Source organism: Athene cunicularia, assembly GCF_003259725.1.
Source record: "Athene cunicularia isolate RWA chromosome 6 unlocalized genomic scaffold, athCun1 chr6_part1, whole genome shotgun sequence".
Taxonomy (NCBI): domain Eukaryota; kingdom Metazoa; phylum Chordata; class Aves; order Strigiformes; family Strigidae; genus Athene; species Athene cunicularia.
Genome location: NW_020799105.1, coordinates 17477799 through 17505249, shown reverse-complemented (window position 1 = coordinate 17505249; position 27451 = coordinate 17477799). Strand labels below are relative to the sequence as shown.

Below are 27451 nucleotides of genomic sequence, written 5' to 3'. Positions count from 1 at the left end.
GGAAGAAGAAAAGATATTTACATGGGATTTTAGTGATGTATGAACAGACTAAGGGAAGTCGGAGGCTTTTTGGTTTTGGGACCTGCTTTCTTTTCAAAACTAGAGGGAGGGTTTAAGCTGGAAAATGAAATATGAATTATTCCTGGGCAGAAAAATGTGATCTTGGAAAATATAGAATTAATGTATGCCCTCGTTTGACATGCCACCCAACTGCTTTGCCAACAGTTGTCTCTATTGCTGTTACAGCTCTCGAGCAGCTGCTCACAGAACTTGAAGATTTTCTGAGGGTACTGGACAAGGAGAACTTGAGCAGCACTGCTGTTGTGAAGAAGAGCTTCCTCTCTGACCTTCTGCGAGTCTACACCAAGTCCAGTGGTACGGACAAGGAGAACCCGGGATGGGGCAGTGGGCTCTCATGGGAATTGCTACAGTGTCTTGAAGCAACATTTCCTTGGAGGCTGGTGGGAAGGGGAGACACAAAAACTAGAAGGAGAAAATGAAACATTATTTTGCAGTGACCTCTAATTGTTTATGTAAAATTACTATAGTTATGTGTCCAGCTTTGCAAGCAAAGGATTCCCAAGATTCCTGAACCTTTCTGTTTTCCTTATTAAACCTTAAGTTTATTTAATCCACTTTGTAAGATACACAGGATGTACTGTTTGGCCAAGTTAATGTTTAAGTAGAAATTTTAACTTATGGAATTTCCTGACTATAAAACATATAATTTTTCTGCTTTTTATTATTACTTGGGTTTTTTTCTGCACATTGCCTCAACCAACACACTCTCCCCAAATGTACTTAGCAGAGACACTTTTTACATCTGTCTTTGTGGAAAAACTTAGCAACGTGAAAGCAGCGGTTAGGTAAAGAGTTCACTTTTCCCTTTGGTTGCAGGTGGCGATGAGGAGTATATTTATATGAACAAAGTGACCATCCATAAACAGCAGGGTGACCAGGAGAAACAAGACAAAGGTAGGGAGCTGAAGATCAATGGGTTGCATCATGTCTAATGGGGTGATGAAGGCACACAAAGTTTGAGCCTTGCTTTACCAGTGGAGGCCCCTCTGGCAGCTCTGAGGGCCGAAGCACTTGGTGGTGTGGAGGGAGTGCCATTTTCATAACATTCCCTTAGAAACAGTGGTCCTTGCCAACACCGTGAGGTTATTCCTGGAAGTAGCACTTTGGAGGTCGTTATTTTGGGATAAAAATGTTGCCTTCTAAGGCTTGAAGCTCCAGTGCCTGAAATATTTAAGGAAGCCCTCATGTTTCCTTTGGCCACAAAACAAGTCGCTTCACCTCTTTGAGACCTTGAAAGTATGTGTCGTCTTTAGTGTCTTGCTCTGCACCAGCCCAGAGGGTCTGCGTTGTCACAACTTTGAGAGGCAAGTTCCCAGGCATAGTCTGCACCCTCTCCATCTGTGCAGGCAGAGCACCTTCATCTCTTGGGGAATGCGAGAATTCTGCGGTGTACAAGCCAAGAAATTAAATCTAGATAAAATACTCATTTCCAATTTAGATTTCCCAGGTTTTGAATTTGCAACATGGCAAAGAAATAATGGTCTAAAAATGTTCTTTGAAGTTCATCACCAAAGCTGCTTGTGATAATTGAATAGGGTGAGATTATTAGTGACACACATCTTCTTAACTCACATCTAGCTGCAGGCTGACCCTACCCCCGAGTTTCCAATCCAAAGAGATGAGACAAGGATGCATCAGTGCAGCTTGCTGTTGATGTGCTGGTCCTGTAATAGTTGGATAACTCCACTTCCAGAGTTTTAGTTTTATTGTTTTGTGGTGGGGTTGTTTGTTTTGGTTTGGTTTTTAAACTACCTGCATCTGAATTTAGGTTAACTTCAAATACCCCTGAATACAGGATGTCCTCCCAGATTACAGGTGCAGCTGCAATGTGATCTCCAGACGGGCCCTCTGGGTGATGCTGTAATGCTCTATAACAGCCTCCAGGTAGTTTCCAGCAGCTGAGCAGCAACAGAAACATCTCTTTATATAAGGTCTCATTTGGGTGGATAAAACAAGGCTTGCACTGATCTGCCATGCTGAAACATGGGGGCAAATTTCAGACAATTTATTTTTAGAGTTGGTTCTTCTCTTTCAGACTTTTCCCTATGAAGTCCATGAGCCTACCCACTCAGTCACTCCCTGTGGGACCTGGCACTTCTCTTTTCCTCTGTTTTCAACAACCTCCCTATTCCAAGTAAAACTTCAGAGTTGTTTGGAAATGCTGAAGTCAGTGAGACACGTGCATGGGATCTCAGCCATAGCTGCAGCTGGGTGTACAGCCCTGATCCTGCCTTCATAGCTGGATGGAGAGATCTGTGCCTGTCTTGTCAGTGGTGGGACCCACAGGTGCAGGTTTGGTGGATGGGGGGGGCCCTGGTACCCACTGGTGCTAGGGGGTGTGATATGGATCTCCCAGTGATTATGCAGCTCCCTTTACACCTTTTTATCTACTGCCATTGTGTGCACTTTGTTTCGCCAAAAGCCTTTGATGGGACCACACTTCTGTGGCTGAGGCCAACAGGACCTCTCATGCCCTTCACCACCATAGCTGTGCTCAGGTCTCCTCTAGCAGCACAGGGTGGAATGCCTTCCAAAGTGATAATACATGAGCTCCAAAAGTCCTCCCTCAAAACCTTAAAATATACCATTTCTGCAAAAAACATATTTCACTACTCACTGTATCTACTTCAGATTTCATCAGTGAGGATTTAAGCTGAACACTATGCTGCTTTTGAGATGGCTTTTTGTGGCACAGTAATTGAATTCACTGCAGTGAGAGATGAAGGCACCATCATTTACTTCATTTCATTGAGAAACACAGCAAGTCTCTACACTTCAGGTCCATGGGTGAGCCAAATGCCATCTCCTTCTGGAAGCCAGCACAGAGGGATCAAGGTGCAGGAGTCTGGGAGGTGAGACTGATGCACAGTGTAGGGCTTCTGGTGGCGCACACTGCGGTCCTCTTAGCCCAGATACCTGGAGACATTCACTTCTACAAAGAACAGAGAGCAGAAATAAGTAACAGTACAGATGCAAATTTTAGCAGGCTTTTGGCTGTGTTTTCTTCTTTCTTTTATCTTCTAAATTCTCTCCAAATTCCAGGTTTTAGAAATACATCTTTATCAGAAGATACTTACAAAGTCTTAATGCTTGTCTAGGAAAAAATATTCCTTCCCTCCCACCCCAGTAAGGAAACAGTCTGTGATTTGTGGTGCTGATGTGCATAGCAGGAGAAGGAAGGGGTATGCACAGCACATGCTGTGTGGGCTCTCTGTACAGAAAGCGTGCATTAGGTGCTTGTCCCCATATGCTGGGCACAGCGATAGCTGCCCTCTTCAACCTCAGAACAGAAAACTCCACAACATCTCCAGAGGTCTTGTCAGGACAAAGGTTAAAGGGGTGGTTCTTCCTGCACGGAGCCTGAAAATCAAAGCTCCATCACATCCTGCTCTGCCTCTCAGCTGGAGCACATGGGCATGTGTCCATGGAGGTGGGCAGGTTTCCAGCAGGGTGAGGACTGAAGCTGTGGTCTCTGTCCTGTGCTCCAAGGTTGGTGGGAGGAGGAGGAGCTGCTGGTACAGAAATCAAACAGCATTTTCCTGGCACGGTGAGGTTCAGTGGGATGATTGCTAGGTTTGCTGGAGAGTCAAGAACAGATGGCCACCACTTGTGAAGGGTTTGGCAGTGTTTTTTGCTGCTGCAATGATTTCTGTGGAGTTGAGCATGGGAGGTTCTGCCTGACGCAGGAGGATGCTCATTGGCCTGTCTGTTCTCCCTGCTAAAGAGGCCCCTAAAAAGGTCCTTGTGTAGGCCACTGTGAATGCCAAGATAATCCTATCTTGAGGAGTAGCCCACCAGGGCTTTAGGAAATCTCAACCTTGTTTCTGGTGTTGCCAAAAGTATCAGTGGCCTCAGCAGCTGCTGTCGATGGAAGGTGTCCACCCTGAGATTGCCATTGCCCCGGTCCTTTACAGAAAAGGCCAACCTCCAACAGCAGCCTGTAGATATGACTGGCAGTATAATCATGGGGTATTTTGGTAGGTGGATCTCCCCATGATCTGTTTGTGTCATATGCTAACCTGCTTTACTCTGAACCTTACAAGACATCCAGCAGCCTTACCTGTGGGGTGCAGACAGCTGCTTGGAGTTGGTGTCTGTTGATCCATGGATCTCCATGTTCTCCGGACTAACCGAAGTTACGCAGTGCTGATGACCAGGAGACTGGCATCACAGGGAGCAGTTTGTCCCGAGACATGTTTTGGGCTCTTGAACCATCAGGCCAGGAGATGGCTGCAGCCTGGCAGGGCAGAGCTGTCATCATGGCTTCCGAGCCCCAGACGCGAACAAAGTAATGTGGTTTTCAGCTTCTATTTTTGAAGTCCAGAAATATGCAGCAAAGTTCCTGCCCATGTCTTCTGAGCACATTGCTAACCACAGCTGGGCACTGCATAATGCCTTGGTGGTTTCTGTGTGTGCCCAAGGAATGTGGCTGGAGCATCAGCAGGTGACTTAAGGGAGCTGGAGCATGGACTTGCTGCAGATTTCGGACCTAATTCCCTTGCTTCGTTTACTGGACTTGCTGGATACCTTAGCCTCATTTTTCCCTAAGTATTTGGCAAGAGACACTCTGTAAAAGGGAACTTCCCCTCTGCACAGTATAATGCCTTAAAAATCCTTCATTTTTCAGCCATTTGTGCCTTGCTCCCACTTGTTCTCGAGCACTGCTGCATTGCACTATCTCAGAGGTCGTGGGATTTGGGCACTTGTTTGAGGCCACCCAGGAGTTCTGTGGTGGGGGAAGAGGGAGTGGGAGAACTAAGTTTTCTAAGCCTTCAATGTACCCTCCAGCTACTGAATCACTCTGCATTCAGCTGCTTGGAAAATCTGACTTTCCAGAGGCAGATGCAGATCGCCTGGAGCAGTTCTGCTGCCATATGCCCTTTCACATGTTTGGCCTGGGCTGCTTCAAGAGCAACTCTTCCTTCAGTGGTGATTAAATTACTGTTCTTGGCTGGCTTTGATAAACTGTTGTGCAGCTCAGCTAGGCAGCAACCTTTGTAGTTTGCTGTGGGAGCAAATTAGCTCCAGTTTTCTGGAAAGGTAGCAGAGGTGGGGACAGTCACTGCTCTGTCTGCTCGCAGCAGCAGGAATCAGAGCTAGCAAGGACTAAAGTGCCATGGATTTCTAGATACTGTGTGGTGCCTGCCCATGCTGCTTCTCAAGACCCTTTAAAGTTTCAGCAGTGGGTCTGGGCATCACAGTTTTCTCTCCAGATGTGAAAACATGACCTAAAAACAGAGACTAGCTCTCTTGCTGGGTCTGCTAGTGCCACATTCCTGGGTATGGCCTGAAATGACATGGTGGCCCTACACCACTGTCTGTAATTGTCACTCTACTTCCTACTGAAATAGCACCTCACTGTTTCTGCACAGCCCCGGGTAGCGAGTGCTCTGCTGGGAAATGCCACATGTCACTGATATAACTGTGTTTCTGACTTGCAGCACTAGATCGGAGAAGCTCCTTGACCAATGGAGACTCAGGACTGCACTTGTCCCCTCCTCAGAAGAGCCTGCCGGACCTCCCCCCTCCAAAGGTATCTTTTGCAGATCTTTTGCTTTTTACTGCCTAGCCCTCAGCCTGGGGATCTGAACCCCCTGGGGCTTCACTTTTGTTACAAACCATGCAGCATAGCTAAACAGAAAGACCGCTGCGTGTGTATGTTAGTGAGGCAAATAGCCCTGGTGAGCTTCATTTTTTAAAAATAAAATATTCAGCTAGGGCCTCCCCAGTGTGCAGGTTTCCACCTGTATGCTTCATCTTTGTGAACGCTGCAGGTCAGCATGTGGCTGGTGCAGGCACTGTGGCTGGCTGGTGGCCCAGGCACTGTGCCTGTGCTCTGGGGTGGCTGGGCATGCAGAAAATCCTGCAGTTCGAGCTTTGGGAATGGACGAACAGATGGAGGAGACAGCTATGGGAGCCTTGGGCTTCCTGTGCATATGCAGGAGCACGGTGAAAACAGGCTGTGGTCCCAGCCAGGGAAACCCGCACCCCTCGCGTGGCAATCCAGGCTCAAAGAGGAAGACAACTGAGATTTTCAGAGAAACAAAGCTTATGATGGCTCTCAACTGTTGCTTTGGAAATCACGTGCAAGTTGTAAAGCAGCTGTGCCTGGGCTGCTGACATGAACTTATAAATGCCAGAAATCTTTCAGCTGCAGGGTGGTGGGTGATCCCAAGGCAGAGCCAGGATCTACCTTGCTGGCAGAGCTTTGCGCGATTTGGCCATTAGCAGAGAAGATCAGGTTTGCTTCCAGTTGAAGTGCTTGGTGTTTGTGCATTCAGTGACTGTGACGGGCGTTATGCTGGTTGTACAGACCACAGGTCTGTGAGGAGGAGTCACTGGCACTAGATTTTTCTATAGGATAGCTATAAATCTAGCCAAGGTCCAATTCAACACCATCAGCTTTCAGTGGGATTTTGTCTCTGTGCCAGCAAGCCAGCCCAGCTGTCAGAGAGACTCGGGTCATCCTCAGGACCCCGGATGTTGCTGTTCAGTAGCTGATCCAACGTGGGAATTGCTGTAGCTGGGATTTCAGGATGTGAAAGGAAAGGAGGGCACAGAGTGTGCATGGGGAGGAGGAGGAGGCATGGAGGAGGATAGGCTGGTTCATCCATCAACCATAGAGTAGGTTCTGCGCCTTTCCCAGGAAGGAGGACATGGGATGAGGCCCCAGGACTTCTGCCCAGGGGACTGTGTGGCTCAGCTGGAGTGAGCTGGGAAAATGAGGGCGGTAGGATGGGATGCAGCCGACAAACCCTTGGATGCAGTGTGGTTGCTTGCTGGGAGCTGCTCCAGCCAGACAGAGATACATCGCTGAAGCTGGAGTCTCCTGGGAGCAGTGACTAGAGCAGGAATTACTGTTTGGCTTTGGGTTTCTCAAAGCTGGAGGGTGTGGTGGCTGTGGCAGGGAGGTGGGCAGGAGGACAGCAGTGCAGTGGAATGATGGTGCAACCAGGGAAGCAGCAGCTGAGTGTCCCCAGGGCACTTCTGCTTGTGCTTGGTGCAGCCCAGCTTTCTGACAGGGCAATCAGGAATTAGAAAAAGACAGTCTTGGATTTTAGCTGAGAAGGGTACCTAAGCCATCCATCTTCTCCCAGGCCTGTGCTGGGAACTACCTTCTCCCACCTGCTTACCACTGGAGCTAACCTCCCTTGGATAAAGCAATCAACTACCTCCTTGCTCTGAGAATCTGAGTGTCAGTGAGCTGTTAGCAGCAAAGATATCTGAGTATATTTCAAGGAGTGGGGCAAGGGAGAGCTTTAACGTGGTCCCTGTTGGTGTGTGGAAGTTGCTGCTGTGGGGGGATTAATCTTCCCAGTTCTGTTTGCTGCTTCTGGCATGGGCCAGGAGCCATGGCCACCTGGGTGGTGGAGGAGGGAGCACAACTTACACAAGAATGGGAAAGTTAGGGAGAGGAACTCTGAACATTATTTTAGCTCTGTGGAGTTTTCTGTGGTTTGGTGATGTTAAAGCACCTTGTGGTGTTGCTCTACACTCTCTTTTTGAGGCACAGAAGTTTGGTGATAAAGTTCTGCACAGCAGGTTGTCTCTGGTATTCACTGATACCAACAGTCAATGAGCAACCCAACAGGGGTGGCCCCCCTGGACCCCACTATGATCTCTGGATTTGTCCCAGAGCAACCTTTATCCTGCAGGCAGTGGCTCAGACATTGGTGACCTTTCATCTGCAGTAGCCCTGGCAGTTCTGCTGTTTTCCACAGCCATCCACTGAGAAAGTCACATGGTGCGGATGCCCAGGATGGTTTTATTTGCATGATCCATTGTGCTGTAAAGCAACAGGCAAATGTTCTGCAAGGGCCAGCCTGGGTTAGGTAACACTGTACATACTTTCTGACTTAAGCTAGAGACAAAACAACTCCATGCCTTTAGGGAAAGAGAAGAGAAAAAAATAGCTTCTAGGGCAGCTGAGGTGCAGTCCCACCTAGTCCCTGTTGGCTTCCATTGTCTGTAGGAAACAAAACAGAGCAGACCCTTTCCCCCCCTGCCCCCACCTTCCCTGGTACTTTTGGGATGGTGTCAAATAAACCCACAGCATTTCTTTGTGTAGGCAGTTTGTTTATGGTCACAGCACAATGTGAGCTGGCTACGTGCAAGGAGGCCACCACAGGTGGCAATTGCAGACATATTCCCTGGCCAGAGAAGGGATTAAGTAAAGCTTTGGAGTGGCTGGGTTTGATTTTGTTTCTTTAATTTAACACGTTATGACAAGTTCCTAAACCTTTAAGTCTTTGGAGGCAAGTGTTTTATGGCAGTGTGTCCTGCATGACTCTGGAAAGCAAGTTCATTCTGCTCACAGCATCTGGCAGACCCATATAGGAAGGATTTTTCATCCAGGACACTTAAGAAGTTTGCAATATTGGCAGATCCATGAGCAGCTCACCCATGTGGGAGCAGAGACGTGTGATTTTGGCCAGTGTGGTCAGGGTACCTATCTCCCACAGGCTCAGCAGCATCCCCCTTTGTGGGCAGTTGCTGGCCAGAAAAACTTTTCCTTCTGGGCAGCAGTACTTATTGGTGGAAATGACCAGGGCAGGATGGGCAGCTTTGAACCTGTATTTGATGATGCTGGCATGACCTGCAAAGGGACTGATCTTGCCTTAGACTGCTCTGTGATGCTGGTGCCCAGCCGGCCCCTCTTCTCCAGACCACCAGGAGCAATCCCATGGGCTGTCAGGAAGGACCATGCATGATCCCTGACCTTCAACACTGCTGTTTCTGCAGAGACCTGCTCTTCTGCCTGTCCTCCGAGGGGTCGGGCTTTATCCCTGCATGCACTGAATGTCCTATCCAGGATTTGCACAGGTCTCAGTCAGATGTCCGGGGGTGGTTTGACCTGGGTGAGGCAAGGGTACACCTCGCTGAGGAGCAGGGGGACGCTAATGTCGAGTCGTAATGGGAGATGGGATGCCACGCATTTTGGGAAGAGCAGAAGCTGTGTACTCATCCTACTGTGATCTGTGCTTCCCTGCCTCACATTCAACAGCTATGTCAATTACCTGAAAAGTAAAAAGTTTTGATTCTTTGCTTCCCCCCCTGCCTTTTCTTTTTTCCTTATGTGTTAGTATTTCTAAAGGATCAAGGCTCTGTTTTTCTTGCCAGCCCTTGCTTGTGTTTCGGGAGGGGTTTGGCAGGCACCACAGGGATTTTCCATCACTTGGACTCTTATCAAAGGCTTATTTTCCATCGTTGTTGTTTATCCATTTCCTTCATTTTTTGCTCAGAGCACCATTAAAGATTCCTGATAGTTCCTAAAGAAGAGAATTTAGCTGTTGGTTTGCTATCAGTTGGAAACTTGGAGACACGACCAGGGACTAATCAAGCCAAGCTTTACAGTGTAAAGCCAGGATTGCGCTGAAAGTCTGTCCTTCTGGTTCCCTGTTAAGATAATCAGTAGCACAGAGGATCATCCCCAGTTATGATAAGCAGCTCACAGGGGATCGGTGCAGCAGGCAGAAGATAAGTCCAGTGGGTTGCAATTGCTGCTTTGAAGAAACCTGTGAGTTGGTCGTCCCCAGGGCTTTCAGCAATATTAAGAAAATAACATTTATGACCCAATTAGGTAGTAATTTCAAAGAAATCCTTTATGTTTGAGCTAACTGTACACTGGAAACCCTCAACAGTCTTTCTTCCCTGTCATCTCAACAGAAATCCTGGTGTACACATCTAAAAGATTTCATCCAGGGTGCACTTTAGGGCTAATTAAAAAACCAAAAGTATACCCCATTGTTTTCAAGGATCTATTTTTACCTTAAATCATGCTTCTTTTATGTATTTATTCTGCAGATTCCTGAAACAAAACAACCTCCTGTCCCCAAGATCGAATCCCCAGAGGGATATTACGAAGAGGCTGAGCCATATGATGTCTCTGTAAATGGTATATCACAGCTAACTCTCTGGGGGTTTCATGTGGGAGATGGAGGACTTGAGGTTAATGAGCAAGTAAACAAAAGCACAGACATTTCTTACAGCTTGTATGGCAAATTTGTTTTCTGATGCTGGTCATGCTTGATATTGCAGATCTAATGCCAGTTGGAAAGAAAAAGCTACTAAATTACTCAAACTTTCATCTTTCCTGTGGAAATAAGTAGTACACCTGGGTTAATATATCATCACTGTAAGATATTATAAACCATTGTGGGTTCTCTTTGTCTTGATGGTTTACTGGTAGATAGTCTGTAGTCAAACACAGCTTTCTATTCAAGAGTGAGTGGGGAAGCTGTGGTGGCTTGCATTCATGTCCTAGTGCTCTAATCATCCCTTTGGGGCTCACAATCCATGAATGTTGGTCTGTTAGATGTGATAACCATTTTTATAATTGGCTATTTATTCAGCTCTGCCTCTTGTGGCGGTTTAACCATCTGTAAACTAAATTAAAAAGCCACACTTTGTGTGAGGGGACAGTGTGTGGGTTCCCTCTGCACACACTCGCTCGCTGCCTGGGTTGGCACCTTGGCTCCTCCCAGCAATGTCCTCAGCAGTGCCACTGATACCTGTCACCTCTGGGCTCCTCACCCTTCAGGAGGAGACTGCTGCATGCAGGCTGAGCTCCCAGATTCTCACTTTTTAAGATGTATTAACAGTATCCTTCTTCCGGTGAACACCCTTCGTGAGAGATTACCTTCCTCTGATCTGATAGCAGAGCTGATCTTGTCATCACTTTAAAATCCATTTAAGCCCAAACGAGACAGATTGTATCGCTCTGCTGCAGAAGCAGATCTCTGCTCATCAGCCTTGACTGCAGCAGAGTGGGATGCAATGATGTGCATGGCGTGGGGAAGAGCTGAGTGTGGAGAGTCAAGACAAGTGAGTTAAGGGTGAAAGATTTGGATCTGAATGAACCTTGGCCGTTGAATCTGAACTGCTTATGAGAGAAGCTGAGTCCTGTGCAGTGCCAGGCTGTGAAGCGCCCTGGCAGGGAAGCACCAGCGGTGACACTGTGTGAAGCAGCTGGGGGTTGATGCACCTGAACAGCCCTCGCTCTGTGTGTGCACCTTGCACTCCTGGACAGCTCGTAGCTCTGTGTGGGTGGTTGTTCTCACGAAGGTTTAGGAGTTACATTGCTAATCAAAAAAGGGACCTGCTGTTTTGGCTGCAACCACATTACAGTGATGAACAGGAAGATCCTGCCCAGCTCAGGTGGGGAGAGGTGCAGGATCATTGTGGCAGGGGTGAAATGTGCCATTTGGTGTGGAGGAAAGGTCCCTTTAGATCCGCCATGTGTAGTTAGGTGCCAGCTCGGTCTTGCCTAAATGCTCTGGATTGTCTGGGCGAGGTCAGGGCTGTGGCACTGCACAGGGTGTGGGGGGTGAAGCCCTCCTGCAGCTGGGATGCACAGGTTGTCAAAAGTCTCGTCGGTCCCTGCAGGGGGTTTCCAGTTGCCTGCACTGTAAGATAAATGGACTTTTTTTTTCTCCCTGATGCACTTTGGGAAAGTGGATAATGTTCTAAGAGCCATGGCATGTAAAGACATACACCAGATTAGGTGGAGTACAGCCACGGATCCATGTGCTGGGAAACCCAGGTTGTGTTATCCAGGCAGCTCCATAAACTGATGTTGTGTTCAGAGCCTTGGCTGGCAGGAGTGATAAGCACACACCCAGCTTAAACGTCTGCTTTTACTTGGTAACCTGCTGCTCAAAGATGCAAATACACCCGCCGTCCACTGAAACCCAGGCTGGTCTGATGCCTAAGGAGAGAAGATATCAGAGCCCTGCAAAAAGAAAGAAAAATCCTGTATGATGGAAGCATGGTCAAAAATGAGGTGGTTCTGGGACCCATGGGGCAGTCTGGGGCTGCTATGAATAGCTGTTTGACCAGGGGGCTTGGTGTTTTACCGAGCAGTATCACAGCCATAAGTGGAGCTAGGAGCCCATGAAGTGAGCAGAGATGGGATGTGCAAGTCCAGGCAGTCCCTCGCCACCGAGGTGAGTGGTGCCTTCTCCTCCTGTGACTGCTCAACCACTGCTCCCCTCTGCAGGCTCCAGCAGATCCCTTCTACACAAACCACCTGGTGTGCTCTAATGCCGACGGCTTTTAAGGTGGTTTGTGTGAGAAGGAAGGCAGCATCATGTCACCAAGAATCTCAGTGCTTTTTGGCAACCTGACGTTTGAGGTGGTGCCTTGGGGTAAGCGAGAAGGAAGAGCAGGGAGAGAGATGTGGAGCAGCAGGTGTGTGGCAGGAGGAGGGAGTGGGGGTTCAGGAAAGGGTGAAGTGTGGCATGCTGTGCAGAGGGGAGCTCAGGCAGTGATGCGGGGAAGCTGCTGGTGCCCCTGTTAGCCTCAAGATCAGGCACCAAATCCTGTGGCACATGGACAAACCTGCAGATCTCAATCCTGTCCACTGATTCAATGAGTAGAAAACTGGGCTCCCAATCCCTTTTCCCCCCCTTGCCTTATCTGATAGCAATAGTACCTGTACCTGTCATACATGGAATGATGCTCATTACTAGCAACTGCCTTGAGACCTTGGCGTGACTGCTGATGCTAAAGGGCAGTCTGGACATGCATGGGTTTGCCCTGGCCAAAGGGCTAAAGCCTGACCCCAGTAACCTCCGGGCCGTCTGTGCTCACCTCTGTCTCCCCACAAGCTGGGTTGGGAAGGGGCCGGCGGTGCAGGGAGCTGCTGGTGGTGTTTCAGACAGAATTACAGCGCGAGCCTTGGAAAACACCCATGCATCTCCAAACAAATGGGTGTAGTGAAATCAAACAAAAATAGGAACACCACTAAAATTAGTGGGTATACTGCCAAGAAAGGACATCAAAGCAAGCCTCCAGATGGGCCGAGGAGATAGAGGATTTGTGCAGCGTCAGAGGTGGGATTGGGAGGCACTGCAACAAGCCATGGGTGAATTAATTAAAATGAAGTGGGCAGGCGAGACTGCTGGGTCTTGGGGTCCCTCTTTCATCAGCAGGATTCCCGCCCCTCTGCTGGGGACGCCTCTGCCTTTCATTTCACAACTCCAGCAAATGCTGCTGCTTCCCTTTCCTCCTGGGCTGAAATGTGTTAAACTGTTATCATCCTCGTCCTCGTCTGTGTTTGCATAATTGAAGGGTGCGATAAGAAACAGAGTGAAAACGCAATGGGCAACATGATTGCCAAGTGAGCAATAATTATTCCGGCTGAAATAGCTCATCTGCCCTCACTGATTTTAATTATGATGGTGATGATTCCATTTTAAGGGGAATTGCCTTTTTTGAGGGGATGGATTGAAAACGCTGTCCCTGTTTGAAGTCTCCCCGTACGGTGTGCTCCTCCGTCAGCAGTGGGGATGGGGCAGCCTCGCCGGCTGAGGGGGGAGCGTGGGGCTGAGCTGGACTGATGCCCTTGTTCTCCACATTTGCTTATCTGTGGCTTTCTCTCTTTGTCTCCTTTTTTCTTTCCTTTTGACTGTGCAGGTCTTTTTGGTAGGCTTGCTGCGGCTGGACCCAGGCCAGGGTTGCAGGTTACTGAGGGCGTTATTTATGCCACAATAACAATGGGTATGGCATGCTTTCCAAACCTGAAGTGCCCTTTTGGGTTGTTTTTTCTTTCCCTAAAAAACCTCACCAATGACTCAGGTTTAGCAAAGATGGTCAGGTGCCTCCCCCTGGAACTGCCCATTAGATGCATGGAGGGTAACCACCTCTCCCCTCTCTCTGCCCTGACAGATATATGCAAGGCTATGGTTTTTTGTGCCTTTCCCTGTGCTCAAGGTGACAATGAAGAGAACTTCCCATGCCTTTATTCCCCTAGTTCTGTTCATTGGTGTGGAGCTGATATGTGGTAACGCTGGCTGTATTGACAAGTAGCCATTTAGTGGACATTGAAGGTGCTCTGCTTGTGCAGGGGCAGCTCTAGTGTGTGAGATGGTTGGAGCTTCCTGCATCATGGTATTGATTTAGTTCCCTGGAAGGTCATGGGAAGACAAACAGGAAAGCAGAGGTGGATTAAATAAAGACATCCAAGAACATGGCTGCCACTGATGTCACAGCAATGAATGGATGAAACTGGTCTAAGTTGAAACTGCCAGTAGGTGGAAATGGAGACGTGCTGAAGTGCCTGAGCCGTATGATTTGGGATTGAGTGAGCCCTAGTACTGACGATAGTGTTGTCTCGCGTCACCCCAGCAAGGTCTGTTCCAGTTTGCTGAATCCTGGAAAATGCCTTTCCATCATGAGGTCATAGCAGTGTCACCAGCCCAACAATGGCTGCAGCTCTTCAAGTAGAGAAGAGTTCATCTCATGGGGCACTTGTGGTTGATGCACAAAAGAGCAGCCAGGGCTTCTCCTGAAAGCATGGAAGAAAAGTGTTATTTCCCCAGGAGAAATGTGGCAGCCTGAGACCTAATGCCTAGGCGAGGGTCACCAGGCACACCCAGAAGGGGCCAGAGGGGCAGTTAGTGATAGTCCCATGTTGATAAGGAGGGAGATTTAGAAGATGAGGTTCCCGTAGGCATCCTTGTTGCTGCTGCATAAGGAAAGGTCCCTACCAGTGCAGAGGTTCAGCTTCTTGGTATTACTAGGGATAAGAAACCTCAGCACTTTTACTCCAGCTGAATTTCTGCCCAGAGTGCCTGTGGACAAGGTCTGCATAGTGATAATGCGTTGTGGGGTAATGTTTTCCCGTAAAAGATGGACAGTCCAGTACACTGAAGGTATGGAGATGGTGAGCCAGTAGGGTGCTGTCAGCACCATTCAGAGACTTTGAAAGGGAATATTTGCTTTTTAATAAGCTTGTTTAATTGGTGCAGATTTGCTCACTCAAGGGATGTTACAGATTTCACTGGGGCTAAGGCTGTAGCTTTGTTACTACATCTCGGTTCTTTTTATTTTAAGAATAAACCCAACTTAAGAGATGTTCTTTAGTGGAGCTCCTAAGGCTTTTTTTTTTTTCTTTTCTGGCTGCTTTTCCGCCTTTTATTCTGCACCAATCTGACAATGTTACTTTTATGTACATGTTAAGATTTGATGAGAATCGAAATTAGATTAAATTCTGGTGAGAGAAACTTAACAATATTCCTCCATGCTGTTTGGTAGGACAAGAATGCAAAACTCTACACAGATGCTGCCCAAATCTTACCATCTTGCTCTATGAGCTCACCTTGTGAATAAGAGCCTTACTGTAAATGCCAGCAGAGCACTGCAAATTCCCCTGCAGTCAGTGGGAGCATTTTCATTTTCTGATGAGACTGGTACCAATGACCAGCTGTTCCTACCAGCTGAAAACTCCAATAAACTACAGTATGTTAGAGCTGTGTATTGAAAATCTCAACTCATCCTAATAACGTAGCGATCCATTTAAAAACAAACATGAAAAATCTGATTGCTGTTATTTTACAGCTGCTACTTATGACTTAATTTTTGCTTCTGCAGCAGTGTATTACTTCAAAGCCCCTTGCTGTCCCTTAGATGCTGAGTAGAGAGACAGACCTGTTAGCCAAGAGAGGGAAAGTGGAATGATATCTCAAATACAGTAGATCATTGCTTTCTGCATGGCCTCGCAAATACCAATTTTACTTCTGACATTCTGAGGACAAGGGCTGATTGTAGCTTGCTGTTGCCTTAAATATTGTGTTTGGCTTGAAGTGGAAAGTAGAAAAATCATTTGGGGGGGGGGGAAGCATCAAACATCAGAAAATGTCTAAGGGAATGCTGAATTTGTGGTCAAAGTGTCTTTTGAGTGTTTGCTAACTGAGGCTATTAGGCACAAAACATTGCAATGAGATTGATAATGGGCCAGAAAGAAATTATCTCTGACGGTTATTTTTCTATCGATTATCCTGTAATCCTGAGAGCCTCAAAAGACATGTCCCTATGCTGGAAGCTTTTGCATGTGTGAGCATGGCTGAGGCAAGCAACAGGCTCAGAGTTGTCCTGGAAATTTATTTAATGATAAAGCTTTGCTTTTGTTATAGAAGATGGTGAAGCCGTTAGTAGCTCCTATGAATCTTACGATGAAGAAGAGAGCAGCAAAGGCAAATCAGCAACCCATCAGTGGCCATCCACAGAGGCCACCATTGAGCTGATGAAGGATGCCCGCATCTGTGCATTCCTGTGGAGAAAGAAGTGGCTGGGACAGTGGGCAAAACAGCTGTGTGTTATCAAGGACACCAGGTTACTGGTAGGTAGATCTTCCACTCTCTGCCTAAAACCACCTGTTTTCATGAGCTGTGGAAGAAAGTGGCACTTCAGGCCATGTTAACTAGCTGGTAAAACCAAAGTACCTCTGGAAGCAATGCTTGAAAAACCATGTTGCAGAGATTTGGGGATCTCATTCCATTTCAGAAGGGATGTGAACATGGGGCTTTTGTGGGTGGGGGGCTCAATGGCACATTTGTGGCCAAAATCTCAAATTCCAAAAATGTCTAGACATGCTTTTTGGGGAAACTTTTTGAGGTGGTAAAACAGAAGGGGTGCTTATCCCACTGGCTAGCCACATATTTGACCTCTAGCAGTGTCTGTGAGAGATATTTCAGGCTGTATATGCATGTACATAGATGTATGTGTATCTCTAGACATAGAGATGTACTGTGTGTAGTCTGTGTAGACACTGCACCCTTGTAGGACCTATAGGACCTTCTTGTGTTCAGGGCACTTAATGAGTGTGGTTGCACTGAGCCACTTCTAAGGCTGAGTTCATGCTGGAGAGAGAGAGGGACTGCTCCTCCTCAGCCTCTTACCTGCCTTCCCATCTTCCTTTCCCAGTGCTACAAGAGCTCCAAAGACCACAGCCCTCAGCTCGATGTGAATTTGCTGGGCTGCACTGTCATTCACAAGGAAAAGCAAGTGAGGAAGAAAGAGCACAAGCTGAAGATCATCCCCATGAACGCTGACGTCATTGTGCTGGGGCTGCAGAGTAAAGACCAGGCAGAGCAGTGGCTCAGGGTCAGTGGCGCCTTCAGGGCTTGTCCAACTGGTGCTCCCATGCTTCTACCCTGGCTTTGCTGGGGGACCATATCTTATCTCAGTCTCGTCCTTGTGTGTTCTGGCTCCCTTCCTCACTGTAAGCCCATATACAAACACATCACTTCATTTTCATGTCCCAGGATAGCTTCTTCCTGCAGCTCCCCACCACCTTCTGCACAAGGGAGGCTGTGGAGGGACCTCCCAGCCCAGCTGCTGCAGCAGGAGGGATGTCTGGGGCAGGTGCCCAACATGAATTGGCTGAGGACAGGGGTAGATGTGGCCCTTTCCCTGAGAAGGCAGCAGCAGAAGGAGTCTTCATGGAGCCCAGGGCAGCAGTTGGGCTGCAAGGCGCTGGGGCTGCCTTTGCTGGCAGCCTCTCCCTGCCTGTCCGGGATCCAGCAGTTTCTGCTGGCTGCCTGCTGCAACACCAAGTCCCCAGGGTCACAGGGAGCATGAACTGTGGGTCTCCCAGGCTGCTGTGGTTTTGCATGTCCTGAGTGGGGGAGAAGTATTGATCCTGTTACTTCAGCTCTCTCACAGGCCGTGGTTTCCCCTTCTGCACAGGTAATCCAGGAGACCAGCGGTCTGCTGTGCGAAGGAGGCAGTGAGGGCAATCAGTACATCCCAGATTCGCAGCGCCTCAGTTACCCAAAGGTACACCTTGTCTCTTCAGAGAGAACTTGCATTTAGGCTCTTCCACGTTGTTCCTTTAATAAATAATAGTTGTAGGTACAGTAATTTTATCTGAACAAAGACTGATATAAGTGTAACCAGACCCCTGTTCCAGCGAAAATGAGTGTTATTAGAACAATCTAAAATTTCCTTTGCAATCTTAATTTTGTTGTCATACCTTTCCCCCCAAACTGACTCAGCATTGAGCTGTCCTCCATGCAGGGCAGCAGCCACTTTCTTATCCAGTGGGACAGTTGTGCTCACCAAGAGCTTTGGAAGGGACACAGACCCTTGGATGCCAGGGCTTGGGCCAGTCTCTAGTCCAGACTTAAGTGACGCTCCCTTGGGGGCAGTTTTTTCCAAAACAGTGGAAGACGAAAGTAACCTTCATAAATCTCTGGTGCACATCCAAAATGGACCTGTTTGGGCACCTGGCCAGTTCCTCTGCCCATGCCTTCCTACAGGGACTGGCAAATGCCCCCACCACCCAGGCTGCAGGGCCCGAGGCCACTGGGTGCCACCTCATCACCTCCAAGGCAAACCCAGCTGGGGCGGTTCATGTGCCCATGTCAGGCTCAGAAACAGTGGGAAGGGCACAGTGTGAGTGGGCAGGTGGGGCATGTCTGTGTAAAAGCATCTGCTACGGAGAGGGTGGGACCTCATAATTAGGATGTGGGAAGAAGGCACTTGTGGCATGTGCTGGATGGAAGAATGGGTCACGTGCATCTGCGGAGCTTGTGTCTGGTGCTTGTTGACAGGTGGAGGTATCTGAGAGGTACTCTGCAGCCTCCGAGAGTGGGAGCAGCACGGACGGCCACCCAGAGACAGCTGAGACAAAAGATGGTAAACCCTGGGAACGACAGGGAAACCAGGCCATTGACCCTGCATGTGGCAAGGGCTTCTGTAGCTTCTCCTGCCGCTGACACCTCAAACTGACCTGATGCAGGGTGAAAGCTGCATGTGAAATTACTGCCTGTGAAGTTGGTTTCAGTGCTTTTGTCCATAGTGAAGTGACATATGGATGCTGGGATTTCTCAGCAGTTACAGAGTTAGGACAGGGCTTGAGAAACCTGGGTGTGATACCTGCCCTACCAGAAATCCTGCATGACTCTGGGCAAGTCACTTTGGGACAGTTTGAGATGGCATAAATGCAACCTAAGTGACTTTCCTCAGAGATGTGTTCAGAGAAACTTGGAGTACCTTTGTGTAATAATGAGCTGTCTCCAGAGGGAGAGTTATATCTTCACACCAGGGCATCCAACTCTGCTTGAAGCTGCATTTCCTATCTGTAAAATGGGGCAGGTAAGTACATTAAAATAGGAGATGCTCTATTAGAAGGATGGTGGCACCCATCCGTATATCAGAAAGATAAATCCGTGCTGAGGACTCACTGGAGTCACCCAACAGACAGAGCTTGGCTGTGAGTCCCTCTACACTAGAATGTTATTTTGTTATGATAGCAGGAAGGAAAATCTGGACTAAAAACATCCAACTTGATTTCTCACTAGGATTACCTGATGATCAGTCATATTCATTCACTCACACATGTGTTCGGTAGGAAAATACCTACCCTTTCCCCCTGCCCACCTTGAGTCCCTCTTTTAGAAGGGAAAAGACTTAACGGAGTAAATATTTATGGGTAATGGTTTTAAATTCCATTATTTGTAGTGTAAGAAAGTGAAGGGAGGTTGGCACCTGCACAGCAAAACCTGTGCAAACAGTGTTCCTGAAGCAACTGGTGTTTGGTCAGGACTAACTCAAGTTTACAGCAATATACATTCAGTATCTTTGGCAATCACCTGAGATTACTGGTGCTCTCTGGCTCATCTTCCTGGACTATTAGTGTCTATCCCCGAGTTGCAGGTTTGTCCTCTACAAGGGATGGGTGTGCCGCAGCGCTGTTGGGTGCAGGACAGCAATGCAGGCTTTGGGGCAGGACACCTGGCTGGGACATCAGGCTGTGTATGTGGCTGTCCATGCATATGTCTTTTTGTTTTCTGGTAGTTAAGAAAAAGGGCACAACTGGCCTGAAACTGAGCAACCTGATGAACCTTGGGAGGAAAAAATCCAGCTCCCTGGATAGCCCAGAGAGATCCCTGGAGACTTCAAGTAAGTGGCAACATGAGCCCCTGTGCAGGGATTTGTCACAGGGTTGGATCTCAGTGTGCAGGGCAGGATGAGCACCAGGCATCCTCCTCCTCAATCACACATGTTCCAGGCTGTCCCGCTGGGGAAGGCAAAGAGGCCACAGTCCGCTTGGTCCATGCCAGTAAACCCATGCAGATTGTGGTGTCTACTACACATTAAGGTGACTGTGTGGCTTGCAAGGGCAGGCAATACCTCACAGGGTGACCCAAGAGGAAGGGAAGATAATACCAGACATGCACGTAGAGGGCATCAGCCCAGGGTGTGGGAGTCCGCAGGTAAAGAATTGTGTGGGTCAGTTTGTATTCACCGTGTGGGACCAACTTTGTCCAACCATCCGCAGCCAACTTGCTTCTCTAAACCTAACCTGAATTTCAAGGGTCTCATTTTGAACAGATTTTTACCTTTTTCACCCTGTTTCATAAGGATAGAACAGCTTGTTTTTGTTGTTGTCTGTGGCTTTGTGTTGTGTGGTGATCAGAACTTACCCATCAGACATCCCCATGCACACAAATAAGTTTGGATTCTGTCTCCCTGTGGGGTGGAAAATGTGCCTAAGTAACCTGTGCTTGCTTGCAGGTTACCTGAATGTGCTAGTGAACAGCCAATGGAAGTCCCGTTGGTGTCAGATAAAAGATGGTCACCTCCATTTCTACCAGGACAAGAACCGGAGCAAACTGGCTCAACAGCCCCTCAGTTTGGCAGGTTGTGAAATTATCCCGGAGCCAAGCCCTGATCATCTCTACTCCTTCCGCATCCTGCACAATGGGGAAGAACGAGTCATTCTGGAGGTAGGGTGTACATCTTCAAGAAAGCTCTTAAGTCATCACCTTGGGTGTCTTAATAAACCTCAGTGCCAGTGACATCCTCCAGAGAAACCCTCAGCCCAGCAAAACAGAACCTGAAGCTTGGGACTTTGGTTCATCTGCCTGTGGTCACCTAGAAGGTGTCCCACCTGGCTGGTAATCCAGGCTGTGTCTGATGCTGGTGCCTCCAGAGGACCATTCAGCCTTCATCTTAGGCACTCATCTTAGGATGGGATGAAGGGTCCTCTGGAGGTGCCCATCTCTCTCCACTGACTATAGGGTAACTTCAGATGATTAAGTTATATGGGATGCATTTCAGATGGTTAATGTTAGATGAGAAGAACACCACTTAAGGGATTTAAGTCTGTGGTTAGGAGGAACAGAGAACTTCATCTTCTGAAAACAGGGAGTTCTAAAGCCATAGGTCATGCATCCCAGGTAAACCAATCACAGATCTGCTCCTGAAAGTGCAAGTGAATTCATCTCCATCTGTTAGTTCCTTTGCTTGCATCCAGGATTGTTTATCTCTAATCTTAGTTCTCTCTGACGACAGCATCATTATAGTAGGAGGTGGACAATGTGAGCAATTTCCTGTATTTTTCCAGTGACTGGAATATTTATAGCTAAACAACTAACTTTGAGGGCCAGCCATGAAGTTTGAAGGTGTTTTTGTTTAGCTTCTGATTTAGGGTATGTCTGTCCCTAAGAAATTTTGCCTAATTACAGAGGTGAAGAAGAGGTGCTGGGAAAATTTACATTTTGTGAACGGAAGAATCTGTATTTCGTTGGGATATCAGACTCTGTACAGACTGGCTGGCTGGCGGGCTTCCCAGGGACCAAAGTCTCTGCTAAATTAAAACAGATTGAAAGCTTAAAATATACTTTCCAGTTTGGGATTCACTTGCCCTGTATTCTACTTAGTGCTTACTGCTCTAACTCCTCAAATCTAAGCAAAAGATGGCTGCATCAGCCCACTCCTTGCTTCAGGTAGAAATCCCCTACTACAGGGAAATGCATGTGACTCTTTGCTAGAGCTGACCTCAGGGCACCATATTTAACTCTTCATTTTGAAAAATGTCAGACTGTTCACTGCAGCTGGGAATTTGGTACTGACCATGTTAAAGCGATGGGCTCTCTCTGATGTTCTCTAATTCCACTTTAAACTCTTCCCTGCCCCTCTCCCCTGTGCAGAGAGCCCTGGAAGGGGTTTGGACTCCTAGAACTGGCAAGCTCCCTGGTGTGCTCGGGTCTCCTTGCACCTCTGGGTTTGCACCTCCCATTGCTGCGCTCTGCTGGTGCAGAATAAAACCTGCATGCTCTCCTTGGCAAAGCCAGCTCCCGGCCAGCACCTTCAGCCCGAGACTTATCTTACACTTGTAGGCAGCTGAGTCGATCACCACTGAAAGGAAAATGCAGAAGACTGGAAATTTTAGCAAAGAATTAAGTGAAGAGCTGCATTTATATATCTTCCCTATCAGTCCATACACAGAGTGGCACTTCTCTCTTCTTTTAAAGCAACCTCAGGTTTAATATAAATACCCAGTGGTTTATCTTTCCCCTTGCAAGCCCAGAGGACTGCCAGCATACTTTCCCTACCCAAGGCTAAGCAGGCATTAGCCTTGGGAGTGTAGAGAAACTGCTATTGCAACCTTTACTACCTGTCTGATCACCTTGTAGGCAAAGTCCTCTGAGGAAATGGGCCACTGGCTGGGCCTCCTTTTGTCGGAGTCAGGTTCGAAAACAGACCCAGAGGAATTTACGTATGATTATGTGGATGCCGACAGGGTTTCCTGCATTGTGAGCGCTGCGAAGAACTCCTTCTTGTAAGTCAGCGGTAACAGCTGGGGCTGTGCGGGGCTGGTAAAGGGGAAGCAAGCCAGAGCGGGGTCCCTCTGCTTGTGGGAGGTTGGCTGCCGTGGGAATAGATGGTAAGTTCACGGCTGTGGCTCAGTTGCTTTCTTTGGGAGCTCAGTGCAGGAAAGAAGAGCACTTGATGTTGTCCCATGATGCATCTGTCCTGAGCTGCAGCTTGTCAGGGGGCTAGAGGCACATGCCCAGGTGGCTTTTGCAAAGGGAGGTTGGTGGGATGGTCTTGGCTGGGGGGCGTGGGGTTGTGGGCACCCAGCCATGCGGTTCACCATGCCACTGCCGTGCTGTGCCCAAGGGCTGAGTGAGAAAGGAAAGAGCAGCGGGGAAATGTAGCCACATGGCCCTGCTCAGACCCCACGACTACTATGCCCAGATGCCCCAAAATGCAGTGCAGCACAGCCATGCAGTGAGACCAGTCCCTCCTGATGGGATGTCCCACTGCCTGTTCACAGCTTAATGCAGAGGAAGTACTCTGAGCCCAACACCTATATTGACAACCTGCCAAAGGGTAGGATGCAGCAGGAGGAGCTGTACGACGATGTGGATCTGCCAGACCTGCCTGTGGTAAGATACCCAGTGCTGCAGGCAGCTACCCTGCCACATCGAGCTCTGTGGGCAAACACCTGGCCAGGGGGAGTCTCCAGCAGTGAAGGGGGAGGCTTTTCCAACAGCAGCAAAGAGGATTCCCAACCCCTGGGGAAATCCAGGCTTTTGCAATGGGGCAGAAGCAAGTGCTGGAGAGGAGTCACTAAGGAAAGGGGGAGAAGTTTCTGGCAGAGTGCTGTAGGGATCTCCTGGCAGCTGGGATAAAATCCCACTGTTTCCGTAGCAAACAGGATGGATTATTTGGTGATAGATAGTGGGTTGTTTGGAGCCTGGTCTATCAAAATTCCTTTTGATGCCTGTGAGAGCGAGTCCTGTGTGTAAGGACAAGAAAGATGAGCCATGCTGAGCATGGGACAGTTATCCTGGGAAGGGTGATTGCTAGATGTACAACAGTGAGAGATCCTTGCATGGGGCTGCTGCTACCACTGGAAAGATGGAAGGAGAGCAGAAGGGGACTTTCCTTCAGTACACCAAAAAGCCCTGCATGGAATGACTTCGAGCATGGGGTTTTAGTTCCTTTAAGGTTTATGGAAAATACTCCAGATTGCCCGAGATGATGCTCTGCAGTGAGATGTTTCCTGTACTTTGGCTACATCAGATGGTCCCTTTTCAGGGGAACATTCTCCTTTTGCAGGATGAAGTACCCAAGAGCGAGAGCAAACTGGAAGGGGACCAAGACAGAGTGTACCTAGACCTCACCCCTGTGAAGTCCTTCCTACACTGTGCTGGCAAGAAGTCATGCCAGCCTTCACCCCTTAGCTCACCACCATTAGAAAGGGCTGCCAACAAGGCTGCAGCAGAGACCTCAGCCGAGACATCCCTCATGGCTAAGGAAGCTGAGCCCTGTACTAAGGCAGTGGAGACCTCAGAGCAGGTACTGTCCTGAACTGTGGTGTGGAGCCAGGCTTCATCAGCAAGCCAGTTCTCCCCCCCCCCACATCATCCCACTTCATTTCCCCTGCCTAGAAACACCCAGAGAAGCCAGAACCTGATGAGGTGCTGCCACGGATGCCTGCCGTCAAAATCCAGACACAGCAGCAGAACATTGCCTTCCCCCAGCCAGCCCCCGAGGTGCCGGGGGGCACAGTGCCGGGGGGCAGTCCCCAGCTGGTGCCTGCACACCGGCCCAAGATGCCGCTGCCAGGTGAGCTGCTGCGGGGGCTTGGGGGGAGGCGGTGCTCTAGGCCTGAGTTTGGCCCCGTGGTTGGGCTTGCTGCTGCTATACAGTAGCTTTACAGTGCCCAAGGGGCTGATGAGTCTCCTGGTTGGTGAACTTTCCAGACCCTTCTCTGGTTTGTTTCCAAGCACCTAAAAAGGTTTTCCCTTCACCTTTTTCCTCTGGCTGAAGTTGTTTTGGTGGGTTGTGCTTCCAGCAGCAGCAGTGGAAACCAAGCTGGGCAAGAACAGGACCGAGGTGGAGGTGAAGCGGTTTACAGAGGAGAAGGAGCGGCTGGAGAAGGAGAAGGATGAAATCCGGGCTCAGCTCACCCAGCTGCGCAAGGAGAGGCGGGAGCTGAAGGAAATGCTTGGGGGCAGCTCAGGTAGAGTGGGGTGATGTGTGGATGGGACCATGGGGAAGGAGGTGGCCATGAACCTGGCCTACCTGGGACCAGAAGGGACAGGGGTGAAACCTGGCACTTTGAGCCAAACCACATAGACCAAATTTCCCTAGAGCAAGAGCTTGCTCTGTCACAGTCCCTCTTGGGGCAAAATATAAGGAAAATGTACAGGACATGACCTGGTCCCTGTTGCCCTCATGAGTTCCCAGCCAGCACCAAGTTACCCATCCCTTCACAGACAAGAGCCTGGAGCAGAGACTGAAGGAGATAGAAGAAGAATGCAAAAGGAAGGAGAGCCAGAGGGTGGACCTGGAGCTGAGCCTGGTGGAGGTGAAGGAGAACCTGAAGAAGGCAGAGTCTGGCCCTGTGACACTGGGCACTGCAGTAGACACCACGCACCTGGAAAATGCAGCCCCCCGGGTATGTGGGGGGCACCCTGGGATACACAGCAGCTTTCCAGCAGCAGCATCATCTCAGCCCACTTAATAATATAATAATTAATAACAATATATTATTATACGTAATCTTCTATGAATATATAGGTTATATTTATATTTTATCTAAGTAGTATTATAAATATTATATATAATATGCATATAATAATATAACAAGGCAACAGCAGTGATGGGGAAGTGAAAGGGGGCTTGGGCTCAGGAGAGCAGCTGTAGTTCCCTGTGGAACCTTGAGCAGCACCCTCCAGGGCCATGCAGGTCTGTACCCAGCTCCTTCTGCGCTCAGCTGAGCCAAGAGGTGTTTTTGGGGGGGAGATTCAGGCATCTAAATTCCTTCTTGAGAACTTGGTTCCTATGAACAAAGATGGTCACTGCCTGAGTCCTGCTCTGTACCTCTGCTTGAGTCCTCAACACTCAGACACACACCCCCCCACCCCCAAATCCTGGTAGTAATTCAAAATTGGCATGTCACTGAAAAAATATTCCTCAGCGCAAGTGGGATATGACTAGGAGGTGGTGGGGAAAGGCAGCAATCTCTCTTGGTGGTCTGAAATCATCCCCTTTTCTATTTTTTTATTGTAGATTCAGGCAAAAAGTGCCAGTCCAGCAAACAGCGCAGAGAACTCGCCAGTCAATTCAGCAACGGCTTTAAAGAACCGGCCTTTATCTGTCATGGTGACAGGGAAGGGAACAGTCCTACAGAAAGCTAAGGTAACGTGACCGTACAGGAGAAAAGTCCATCTGGGACAGGCACGGGAGCAGACTGGCTGTGGTGGCATGGGATTGTGGGGGTCTTGCATCTGGGAAACACCCCTGACCAAGCACCACTGGGAGCAGGCCAGCCTGGTTTTCCTCTGGTCTTTTCACCTGAGTTTACCTTGGCTGCAAATTAAATGAATAAATGTATGTATTGCTTATAATAGAGAGACATCTCTGACCCACACCGTGGCCAAAAAACCACTCGGGTACCAGTCAGTCAGGTTCACCCTGTGTGTACATTACAGCTCCTGTGGCTTGTCAGATTTGCCTTTTGACTAATTTGCCTTTATTCCTTGGCAGGAATGGGAGAAGAAGGGAGCTAGTTAGAACCATGTTTTTCAGAGATGGACTAAAGACTGGAATTGCCCATGCATGGCCAAGGGGCTTCAATCATCTGCAGGTGGAGGTTGGGTGTGCAACACAACTACACACCAAGCACCTCCTCTACGTCGCGCCAACTGCTCAGATGCAGCAATGGAGTCAACAGCTGCCGATACGAGTTATCCCAAATGATTTTGCTCTTTCCAGACAAGTCTCAATCATGTAGCTTAAACAATAACAACCACTGGCAATCCTTGCATCAAATTCCTAACCCAGTTGATGTAAACAAGAATGTGTTCCTGTACATAGGGGTGTTTTGTGTATTTCTACTCTGAAGGTTTATCAATGAGTTATTAAGGTTTCTATATTAGTGGCAATAGTAGGTTCAGAAGGGGCCTCCCCTATTCTTTATACACCGGTGGTTTTCAACCTGTCATGGCAAATTGCAGTCAACTAAAGTCTCACCTGTCTTGCTGCAAGTCATCATTCAGCTGCATTTCATCCAGCCTTCAGTCAAGGGCAGTACCCATGCCTGAGCAATGCTTGAGACATGAATGAGAAGCATGCAGCAGCCGGTCCAGGGGATTTTTAATCTGTGTCCTGATGCACCCCAGCATATGCTTATTCCTACCAGCTTGCAGCAGATTTGCCAGAATGTCAAGGAAGATCCCTGCTCACCTTCTCAATCTGTAAGCTGTGTTATAGACTGGTGCCACCAAGAGTTCTGGGCAAAGAAGATCTGCCAAGCAGATTTAGTTAATTTTCTTGAAGATCTTGATCTATTTCACCTGAGGGGTTTGTTCTGGGGGGAAAAAAAATATTTGAAGGTTTATTAATACTTTAATACTTTTGAAAGGCCCAGGCCTGCTCAGCTGTTGGATGGGAAAGCTGGATCCCAGTGCATCCTTCAGGGCTTGCCCTTTCCCAGGGAAGGGGAGGTAAAGCTGTCCCTGTGCTCCTGCCCCAGCTGTGAGCACCACTTTGCTCATGCTCTCTGGTCCTCACAGAGCCACAGCTGTACAAGCTGCTGAAGGCATCCCTGTGCAAAAGAGACTCTGCCACAGGGGCAGGACTGAGCAGCCTGACTTGCCCTCCTCCAGGTCTGGCATGGGAGGTTACATCACCATACCTCTGGTGGGCTTCTGGCCATCTTGGTGCTGTCACCCTTATTTCTAAATTATTAAACTTAATATAGTCTGTGGCCCACAAAGCTCACCTCTCTCTACCCTAACCAAGCTTTCTAATGAAGGATGTTGGATGTTTTGAACTGCTAAAC

The 27451-nt window shown here is 48.5% G+C and overlaps 1 protein-coding gene across 4 annotated transcripts; it reads left to right on the top strand.

Annotated features, from left to right (window-relative positions):
* Nucleotides 1-246: 246 nt before the first annotated feature.
* AFAP1L2 (actin filament associated protein 1 like 2) lies at nucleotides 247-26993 on the top strand. Of its 4 annotated transcripts, none has more exons than XM_026851322.1 (19): nucleotides 247-375; nucleotides 898-975; nucleotides 5523-5614; nucleotides 9886-9976; nucleotides 13498-13581; nucleotides 15996-16201; nucleotides 16786-16965; nucleotides 17551-17640; nucleotides 18417-18501; nucleotides 19663-19767; nucleotides 20383-20594; nucleotides 22287-22432; nucleotides 22931-23042; nucleotides 23719-23958; nucleotides 24051-24228; nucleotides 24458-24625; nucleotides 24882-25063; nucleotides 25678-25806; nucleotides 26155-26993. In XM_026851322.1, the coding sequence occupies exons 2-19, from the start codon at nucleotides 921-923 to the stop codon at nucleotides 26179-26181; spliced, it is 2382 nt and encodes a 793-aa protein (XP_026707123.1). In that variant the 5' UTR covers nucleotides 247-375; nucleotides 898-920; the 3' UTR covers nucleotides 26182-26993. The 4 variants fall into 4 exon arrangements, with proteins under 4 accessions (XP_026707123.1, XP_026707124.1, XP_026707119.1 ...); XM_026851318.1 differs by having other exon boundaries at nucleotides 269-375; nucleotides 15999-16201; XM_026851323.1 differs by lacking the exon at nucleotides 13498-13581.
* Nucleotides 26994-27451: the final 458 nt, after the last annotated feature.